At 52.6% G+C, this 10,705-nt stretch overlaps 1 protein-coding gene across 1 annotated transcript; it reads right to left on the reverse strand.

Annotated features, from left to right (window-relative positions):
• Positions 1–1,014: 1,014 nt before the first annotated feature.
• LOC142486756 (zinc finger protein 862-like) lies at positions 1,015–8,429 on the reverse strand. Its single transcript, XM_075585211.1, has 4 exons — positions 7,593–8,429; positions 4,996–5,056; positions 4,880–4,960; positions 1,015–4,530 (listed from the first exon to the last, which is right to left on the reverse strand). Exon 4 carries the CDS (start codon positions 4,519–4,521, stop codon positions 2,176–2,178), a length of 2,346 nt encoding a protein of 781 aa, XP_075441326.1. The 5' UTR covers positions 4,522–4,530; positions 4,880–4,960; positions 4,996–5,056; positions 7,593–8,429; the 3' UTR covers positions 1,015–2,175.
• Positions 8,430–10,705: the final 2,276 nt, after the last annotated feature.

Raw genomic sequence — 10,705 nt, forward strand, 5'->3', positions numbered from 1 at the left:
ATAAAGGCAGTGGGCTCAGCTGGTTACCCCTATTTCGCGTTGGGGATGAAGGGGTTAATTCTATATGCATGGCTGTCCCCATTTTGCAGGCTAATCTCTACCTGCAGTGAAGTGCCTTTCTGTTGCTGTTTTAAAATGTACAGGCCGGATGCTATTTTTTTGTCTGCCTGCCTTTGTAAGGCAGTAAGGACCAAATGTTATGCATACAGGAGCCCCCTGTTGGGATGAAAGATCCCAGATTCACTAAAGTGTCACTTAATCAGGATGTTTATGAGTAGCAGGTCCTGTTACTCCTCCTGGATATTTCACACCTCGGGACCCAAACTCCAGACATGGCGTCCCCAGAAATGAGTGGGCCCTTTTTACTTAGCAGTGCTACCAAGCTGCTTACTGAGCATGCTCAGAGATACCTGAGCTGGCTGTAGGACTGGCCCATGTGACCTGGCAGGTTCTGATAGGAGGAAGATAATTCCTTGCCAATGGGATGAGGCTAATGTATCCCTTCACAGGCCCTTGTCCTTAAAAAGGCCTGTACCCCTCATTCCTGTGTGATTCCTGTGTTATTGCTGTTGCTGTTACCTGATTTCTTCAAGCGGATAAGACCTAAGTACAGCGGCTACGATTCCAGAACGCAAGGGGTTAAAAACATCGCAACAAGGAAACTTGCCCTGCTTCAGGATTTCGTTAGCCCTGGGGATTCCAGCAAATCCCAAAGAACCAGAAAAGACTTTGCACATTCACAGAAGGATTGGACTGGGGCTATTTATTTGGCAATTTGCAAATGGACTACATTTTAAAGAACAATCTTCTGGGTTTTTTGGCACCTTTCTGGACATTATCCTCTATTTCTCTACCCGTGAGTGTAATTATTAAGTTATTCTGCAGTTGTCGTGTGTTTGCCCATCAAGGGAATAAATCTCAGTTTATTTTGCTCAACCTGTTCTGCTCAATCAGGACCCACGAAATATAAATGTGTTATTAAGCGCGTCTCCCGTGACACACACAAGAAAAGGGTCTCACTCCACAAAAGTTTTATTTAAGTCATAAATTCCTAATAAGAATTAGTAAGCCTCAGATGCATATTTTCTTATTAATAAGTTGCTTCCTTGAATGCCGACTCATTCACATATCCACTCGGGTATAGTAGGTATTGTCCAGTGCAGTATAAGCAAAGGCGCAGCGATGAATGAATAAAGTAGATTTGCAGAACTTTATCTCTGTACTTAAAGCTCAGAGATACTGTACAAGCAGGAGGGAAACTGCGACATGGTCACTCTCTCACCAAGTCACTGACCAACATTACCTCTGATACACTGTATACAGATTAACTCCTCCTCTTACTGACTAACAAGACTACACGTCTTTCTGGTATTTTCTATACTGCTTTCCTTTAGCAAGGCTTCCATGTGTTAATATGGGTTATATTGTATCTTTCCTTTCGATCCACCAAGGCTTCCATGTGTTAATATGGGTTATATTGTATCTTTCCTTTCGATCCACCAAGGCTTCCATGTGTTAATTCTTGCCGCCGCCCCCCCCCCCCCTTTAAATGTCAGCCCATTGTTTTAACATTATCAGTCAGTAGGGGTCATTACAATTAGATGTGGTTGCAGCCTTTTGGTCAGCTGTGATGTCATAAGCGGGTTAAAATGCACATACAGTGTATGTATATACTACATACCACAACCCAATACATATTACACTGCATGCTTAATCAATGAATGCCTATCCACAATAACAAGACTCGTTTTTGATAGTATTGTAGAAATGTAATACAATAAACTACAGTCATTGTTAGAAATACAATTATTATATTACAATGTATGAACGAGAATTTATACCAAGAAAATTGCATGAGAATACGTTGCAAGATTTAGATTTCTTATGTAGCAAACGATGGAATTCTATTGAAGGTTTGATGCATAACAGAGGTTAGAGGTCGGCTTAAGGATAGGATTTCAAGGCCTAATATGAAATGAGAGTCTCAAGTAGTTTGGAGTTTGTTACAGAGAAGCCACGAGGAGAAAGGGGACACATATTTTCATCATGGATTGAACTTTCATCTGTAAGTAACACTGTAACAATAAACTATAACTGTCTGCTGAACAACAATCTTCTGAAGTTTTGGAATCTTTCTGAACAAGAAATAATAAGTGGAATTATTTAACAGTCACGTCATACATTTTTATTTTTGCTACTTGCATGGCCTTTCACATGACGTGTTTTATTTAAAAAATACCAGTTATTAATGGCACATTCTGGTTCGTACAAATCAATTGCCGGTCCATTAATTGATATTGTCATGAGATTATCCATGGTAGAAGTCTGTAGCGTGCTCCTGCTCTTGGATTTAATTAAGTTCATGGCGGCAAAACCCTTTTTGCATGATGTTGTCGAAGTTGGAAGGACAGCGATTATCGATAGCAACTTAACGAAAAACGGAAACCTCTCTCTGTGCGATTCGGTTTTCAGAATATCCTCCAGCTTCAAATGCTTACATAAAACCTTCACTTCATACCATTCATTCAGAATCGCTTCTGTAACCGTCTCAAGCGAATCTTTCGATATCAAGGCGTGAAAATGGCGTGTGACCGCCTTAATCTCAGAGTCACCATAATTTTTTAACTCTCTACCAGACGGCCACGTAACAGTATCGAATATGGAGCAGGCAGCCGATACTTCGCAGTGATTGTCAAAAAATCTGTCATTTAAACATTTCATACCCGCTTTAATTAATTTAATTCTGTCCTGCTGATACTCCAATTTTTCCTGGGGTAGTCCAGATAATTCAACTTCTTGAAATTTTGCAGACATAGATGTGCTATCAAGAAATGATTTCTCTTCCTCTCCTACCGTATGTTCCAATTCCTCCAAAGAATGCAATGCATTTGTCACGTGCAACTTTACATGGCTCAGTAGCAGTTTTTCTCGCTGAAAAATTAGGGACAACTTTTTAAAAATCAGAAGGAAATCCAGCAAGAAATGTAGAGTGAGTAAGAACCTAACATTTTTGAGCATCTTCAGAAATCCCTTGCAGTGGTTAGATTCAACTCGATTTTGTGATTCTACAATCGATTCCATATGGACGACACATGGTTTCCAATCAGCGAGGACGGATTTGAGAGCTCCGATTTTACTGGCGACCCATCGAACTTCATGAATATGTTGCACTTTCAAAATGTTTGCAGACAAAGATTGAGCGACATCTTGCAGTTCATTTTGCCTTTTTGGAGAATTTCCATAAAATCTAAAAAGCCCAATCAGAACATCGTCTACTTTGGAAATGTAAGGTGCATCTTTCACAGATTTCAGCACACACAACTGTAATTTCTGAGCTGCACAGTGCACCGAAATCAAATGTTTCACTTCAGCTTTCATTTTTGCTGTAAGTCCATTCACACTGCCCGACATGCTTGCAGCTCCATCGGTACGTAATCCCACCAACTGCTCAGTGTCTCGCCAGTGAAGACCACATTTAACCAACTCTTCTTGAACTGCATCAAAATATCCTTGTCCAGTAGAATTCTTTAGTTGAACTATGCTTACAAATGTTTCCTTTACGTCACCTTGCTTACAATACTTTATATACATGATATGCTGCTCGGTTGGAGATTTGTCAATAGAGCCATCCAGTAATATACTGAAGAACGGGCTACTTTTAATCTCAGCAACAACGTCATTTCTTATCTTTTCAGCGATGAATTTGATGAATTCGGCGCACCGCTTGTCGTTGCCATATTGCTCGGGGACGCCCACGCCCAGCTTGCGTGCGTAATTCAACAGTTCTTTCATGTCGGTGAACGGCTTATTGTTTTTAGCAATATAATAAGCTGTATTGAAGACCACACACATTTGCTGAAACATTTCCTTTTCCATCTTCTTTTTCCATGGCTCCTCCTGTGGCGTTTCTGGATTCAGTTGCACTCTCAAACTTTCTGCACACTTGCCATGTTGGACAGACTTTCCATGCACTTTGAAAGTTTCAATTTTAAACGGTGATTTGAAATGTTGTCTAATTGGTTTATTTTGAACGCAGTCATCCGAACGACAGAACTCGGAACAGATTTGACACGATGCCACGGCAGAATCACTGTCATATGTTAACCAATTAAATTCTTTGAGCCAGCTGACTTGAAAATTTCTTCTTTTATGAACTAACTTTATCGCCATCGGACGCTCATTTTGAGGCGGATTATCTTGAGGAGGGTTATCTTGAGGAGGGTTATGTTGAGGATTGTTATGTTGAGGAGGGTTATGTTGAGGAGGGTTATGTTGAGGAGGGTTATGTTGAGGAGGGTTATGTTGAGGAGGGTTATGTTGAGGAGGATTATGTTGAGGAGGATTATGTTGAGGCGGATTATCTTGAGGAGGGTTATCTTGAGGAGGGTTATCTTGAGGAGGGTTATCTTGAGGAGGGTTATCTGAATTCTCTGTATGGTTTACAGTGGGTGTCTTCTCCTTGTTTTCCTCTCCGGAACACATGTCGAGTGACGTTTCTACGGGTTTCTCCTTGATGCTCATCCTTAACGCCTAAAATTAAGAAGAAGATCTTTCAAATGATAGAATAATTGCCAACCGGTGTAACGCTAGTATACAGTATGCAGCACTTTCTTACAGACGCAAGGAGGGCAGATGACAGAGGGGGGCAAGCAGACACCTAAAATTAAGAATACGATCTTTCAATTTCAAATAATAGAATAATTACCAAACAGTAACACGAGGTATGTGGGGGGGGGGAATAAATGAGATGCAGGGGGGGAGGAGGGGGAGAGCAGCGAGCTGCAGGGGGGGAGGAGGGGGAGAGCAGTGAGATGCAGGGGGGAGGAGGGGGAGAGCAGCGATATGCAGGGGGGGAGGAGGGGAGGAGGGGAGCTTTTACCTTTTTTACATCAGCCAAGACGTCTCGTAATGTTGCGTTCCACCACCTGCCCTGTGACACGCAAGCCGTGCGTTCCACCGCCTGCCCGGTGACACGCAAGCCGTGCGTTCCACCGCCTGCCCCGCACCCGGGACAGCGGTGAGACACGAGTCCTGCACCCGCCGGGGTGGTGAGATGCTGGAGGGAGGAGGAGAGGTGACTCGCAGTGAGATGGAGGAGAGGGGGCGGTGACCTGTGAGTCCTGCACGCGCTGGGGGAGCAGTGAGGGGGAGAGACTGCACGCGCCGGGGGAGAGACTGCACGCGCCGGGGGAGAGACTGCACGCGCCGGGGGAGAGACTGCACGCGCCGGGGGAGAGACTGCACGTGCTCCGTCTGAATCGGGAATGCGGAGAGCAGTGAGAGGAACCGGAAATGGCGGAACGTCACTTCCGGATTTAGATGCTGCCTTTTCTTTTATTATAGAGTGCAGGCCCAGGGAGAAAGTAATAAGATGCAGTGTGATGCAGGGGGGGGAGAGAACAGTGTGATGCAGGGGGGGGAGAGAACAGTGTGATGCAGGGGGAGAGAGAACAGTGTGATGCAGGGGGGGGAGAGAACAGTGTGATGCAGGGGGGGAGAGAACAGTGTGATGCAGGGGGGGGAGAGAACAGTGTGATGCAGGGGGGGGGAGAGAACAGTGTGATGCAGGGGGGGGGAGAGAACAGTGTGATGCGGGGGGGGGGGGAGAGAACAGTGTGATGCAGGGGGAGAGAGAACAGTTTGATGCAGGGGGAGAGAGAACAGTGTGATGCAGGGGAGAGAGAGAACAGTTTGATGCAGGGGGGGAGAGAACAGTGAGATGCAGGGGGGAGAGAACAGTTTGATGCAGGGGGGGAGAGAACAGTGTGATGCAGGGGGAGAGAGAACAGTGTGATGCAGGGGGGGGAGAGAACAGTGTGATGCAGGGGGGGAGAGAACAGTGTGATGCAGGGGGGGGAGAGAACAGTGTGATGCAGGGGGGGGGAGAGAACAGTGTGATGCAGGGGGGGGGAGAGAACAGTGTGATGCAGGGGGGGGGGAGAGAACAGTGTGATGCAGGGGGGGAGAGAGAACAGTGTGATGCGGGGGGGGGGGGAGAGAACAGTGTGATGCAGGGGGAGAGAGAACAGTTTGATGCAGGGGGAGAGAGAACAGTGTGATGCAGGGGAGAGAGAGAACAGTGTGATGCAGGGGGGGAGAGAACAGTGAGATGCAGGGGGGAGAGAACAGTTTGATGCAGGGGGGGAGAGAACAGTTTGATGCGGGGGGGAGAACAGTTTGATGCAGGGGGAGAGAGAACAGTGTGATGCAGGGGGAGAGAGAACAGTGTGATGCAGGGGGAGAGAGAACAGTGTGATGCAGGGGGAGAGAGAACAGTGTGATGCAGGGGAGAGAGAACAGTGTGAGGCAGGGGGAGAGAGAACAGTGTGATGCAGGGGGGAGAGAGAACAGTGTGATGCAGGGGGGAGAGAGAACAGTGTGATGCAGGGGGGAGAGAGAACAGTGTGATGCAGGGGGGAGAGAGAACAGTGTGATGCAGGGGGGAGAGAGAACAGTGTGATGCAGGGGAGAGAGAGAACAGTGTGATGCAGGGGGGGAGAGAACAGTGTGATGCAGGGGGAGAGAGAGAACAGTGTGATGCAGGGGGGAGAGAGAACAGTGTGATGCAGGGGGAGAGAGAGAACAGTGTGATGCAGGGGGGGAGAGAGAACAGTGTGATGCAGGGGGGGAGAGAGAACAGTGTGATGCAGGGGGGGAGAGAGAACAGTGTGATGCAGTGGGGGGTGAGAACAGTTTGATGCAGGGGGGAGAGAGAACAGTGTGATGCAGGGGGGGAGAGAGAACAGTGTGATGCAGGGGGGGAGAGAGAACAGTGTGATGCAGGGGGGGAGAGAGAACAGTGTGATGCAGTGGGGGGTGAGAACAGTTTGATGCAGGGGGGAGAGAGAACAGTTTGATGCAGGGGGGAGAGAGAACAGTGTGATGCAGGGGGGGAGAGAGAACAGTGTGATGCAGTGGGGGGTGAGAACAGTTTGATGCAGGGGGGAGAGAGAACAGTGTGATGCAGGGGGAGAGAGAACAGTGTGATGCAGGGGGAGAGAGAACAGTGTGATGCAGGGGGAGAGAGAACAGTGTGATGCAGGGGGAGAGAGAGAACAGTGTGATGCAGGGGGGAGAGAGAACAGTGTGATGCAGGGGGGGGAGAGAGAACAGTGTGATGCAGGGGGGGGAGAGAGAACAGTGTGATGCAGGGGGGGGAGAGAGAACAGTGTGATGCAGGGGGGGAGAGAGAACAGTGTGATGCAGAGGGGGAGAGAGAACAGTGTGATGCAGGGGGGGAGAGAGAACAGTGTGATGCAGGGGGGAGAGAGAACAGTGTGATGCAGGGGGGGAGAGAGAACAGTGTGATGCAGGGGGGGAGAGAGAACAGTGTGATGCAGGGGGGGAGAGAGAACAGTGTGATGCAGGGGGGGGAGAGAGAACAGTGTGATGCAGGGGGGGAGAGAGAACAGTGTGATGCAGGGGGGGGAGAGAGAACAGTGTGATGCAGGGGGGGGAGAGAGAACAGTGTGATGCAGGGGGGGAGAGAGAACAGTGTGAGGCAGGGGGAGAGGAGGGGGACAGCAGCGAGATGCAGAGGGGAGGAGGGGGACAGCAGCGATATGCAGGGGGGGGAGGAGGGTAGCGTTTACCTTTTTTACATTAGCCAAGACGTATCGTGACGTTGCGTTCCACCACCTGCCCTGTGACACGCAAGCCGTGCGTTCCACAGCCTGCCCTATGACACGCAAGCCGTGCGTTCCACCGCCTGCCCCGCACCCGGGACAGCGGTGAGACACGAGTCCTGCACCCGCCGGAGCGGTGAGATGCTGGAGGGAGGAGGAGAGGTGACTCGCAGTGAGATGGAGGAGAGGGGGCGGTGACCTGTGAGTCCTGCACGCGCTGGGGGAGAGGCGGCACGCGCCGGGGGAGAGACGGCACGCGCCGGGGGAGAGACGGCACGCGCCGGGGGAGAGACGGCACGCGCCGGGGGAGAGGCGGCACGCGCCGGGGGAGAGGCGGCACGCGCCGGGGGAGAGACTGCAGGCGCCGGGGGAGAGACTGCACGCGCCGGGGGAGAGACTGCACGCGCCGGGGGAGAGGCGGCACGCGCCGGGGGAGAGACTGCACGCGCCGGGGGAGAGACTGCACGCGCCGGGGGAGAGACTGCAGGCGCCGGGGGAGAGACTGCAGGCGCCGGGGGAGAGACTGCACGCGCCGGGGGAGAGACTGCACGCGCCGGGGGAGAGACCACGCGCCGGGGGAGAGACTGCAGGCGCCGGGGGAGAGACTACAGGCGCCGGGGGAGAGACTACAGGCGCCGGGGGAGAGACTGCAGGCGCCGGGGGAGAGACTGCACGCGCCGGGGGAGAGACTGCACGTGCTCCGTCTGAATCGGGAATGCGGAGAGCAGTGAGAGGAACCGGAAATGGCGGAACGTCACTTCCGGATTTAGATGCTGCCTTTTCCTTTATTATAGAGTGCAGGCCCAGGGAGAAAGTAATAAGATGCAGTGTGATGCAGGGGGGGAGAACAGTGTGATGCAGGGGGAGAGAGAACAGTGTGATGCAGGGGGGGAGAGAACAGTGTGATGCAGGGGGGGAGAGAACAGTGTGATGCAGGGGGAGAGAGAGAACAGTGTGATGCAGGGGGAGAGAGAGAACAGTGTGATGCAGGGGGAGAGAGAACAGTGTCATGCAGGGGGAGAGAGAGAACAGTGTGATGCAGGGGGAGAGAGAACAGTGTGATGCAGGGGGAGAGAGAACAGTGTGATGCAGGGGGGGAGAGAGAACAGTGTGATGCAGGAGGGAGAGAGAACAGTGTGATGCAGGGGGAGAGAGAGAACAGTGTGATGCAGGGGGAGAGAGAACAGTGTCATGCAGGAGGGAGAGAGAACAGTGTGATGCAGGGGGAGAGAGAGAACAGTGTGATGCAGGGGGGGGAGAGAACAGTGTGATGCAGGGGGAGAGAGAACAGTGTGATGCAGGGGGGGGAGAGAACAGTGTCATGCAGGAGGGAGAGAGAACAGTGTGATGCAGGGGGGGGAGAGAACAGTGTGATGCAGGGGGAGAGAGAACAGTGTGATGCAGGGGGAGAGAGAACAGTGTCATGCAGGAGGGAGAGAGAACAGTGTGATGCAGGGGGGGAGAGAGAACAGTGTGATGCAGGGGGGGGAGAGAACAGTGTGATGCAGGGGGAGAGAGAACAGTGTGATGCAGGGGGGGGAGAGAACAGTGTGATGCAGGGGGGGAGAGAACAGTGTGATGCAGGGGGGGGGAGAGAACAGTGTGATGCAGGGGGGGGGGGAGAGAACAGTGTGATGCAGGGGGGGGGGAGAGAACAGTGTGATGCAGGGGGGGGGAGAGAACAGTGTGATGCAGGGGGGGGGAGAGAACAGTGTGATGCAGGGGGGGGGGGGAGAACAGTGTGATGCAGGGGGGGGGGAGAACAGTGTGATGCAGGGGGGGAGAGAACAGTGTGATGCAGGGGGGGGGAGAACAGTGTGATGCAGGGGGGGGAGAGAGAACAGTGTGATGCAGGGGGGGGAGAGAACAGTGTGATGCAGGGGGGGGGGAACAGTGTGATGCAGGGGGGGGGGAGAACAGTGTGATGCAGGGGGGGGGGGAGAACAGTGTGATGCAGGGGGGGAGAGAACAGTGTGATGCAGGGGGGGGGGAGAACAGTGTGATGCAGGGGGGGAGAGAGAACAGTGTGATGCAGGGGGGGGAGAGAACAGTGTGATGCAGGGGGGGGGGGAGAACAGTGTGATGCAGGGGGGGGGGAGAAAAGTGTGATGCAGGGGGGGGGGAGAACAGTGTGATGCAGGGGGGAGAGAGAGAACAGTGTGATGCAGGTAGAGAGAGAACAGTGTGATGCAGGGGGAGAGAGAACAGTGTGATGCAGGGGGGGGGGAGAGAACAGTGTGATGCAGGGAGAGAGAGAACAGTGTGATGCAGGAGGGGAGAGAGAACAGTGTGATGCAGGGGGGCGAGAGAACAGTGTGATGCAGGGGGGAGAGAGAGCAGTGTGATGCAGGGGGAGAGAGAGAACAGTGTGATGCAGGGGGAGAGAACAGTGTGATGCAGGGAGAGAGAGAACTGTGTGATGCAGGGGAGAGAGAACAGTGTGATGCAGGGGGGAGAGAGAGAACAGTGTGATGCGAGGGCCAGTGTGATGCGGGGGGCAGTGTGATGCGGGGGGCAGTGTGATGTGGGGGAGTAGTGTGGGGGGGGGGCAGTGTGATGCAGGGGGCAGTGTGATGCGGGGGAGTAGTGTGGGGGGGGGGCAGTGTGATGCAGGAGGCAGTGTGATGCGGGGGGCAGTGTGATGCGGGGGGTAGTGTGATGCGGGGGGCAGTGTGATGCGTGGGCAGTGTGATGCGGGGGGCAGTGTGATGCGGGGGGTAGTGTGATGCGGGGGGCAGTGTGATGCGTGGGCAGTGTGATGCGTGGGGGCAGTGTGATGCGGGGGGCAGTGTGATGCGGGGGGCAGTGTGATGCGGGGGGGCAGTGTGATGCAGGGGGGCAGTGTGGTGCGGGGGGGAGTGATGCAGGGGGGCAGTGTGATGCAGGGGGGCAGTGTGGTGCGGGGGGGGAGTGATGCAGGGGGCAGTGTGATGCGGGGGGGGGCAGTGTGATGCGGGGGGCAGTGTGATGCGGGGGGCAGTGTGATGCGGGGGGCAGTGTGATGCGGGGGAGTAGTGTGGGGGGGGGGCAGTGTGATGCAGGGGGCAGTGTGATGCGGGGGAGTAGTGTGGGGGGGGGGG

The sequence above is a fragment of the Ascaphus truei genome, unplaced genomic scaffold (genome assembly GCF_040206685.1).
Source record: "Ascaphus truei isolate aAscTru1 unplaced genomic scaffold, aAscTru1.hap1 HAP1_SCAFFOLD_974, whole genome shotgun sequence".
NCBI classification, from domain to species: domain Eukaryota; kingdom Metazoa; phylum Chordata; class Amphibia; order Anura; family Ascaphidae; genus Ascaphus; species Ascaphus truei.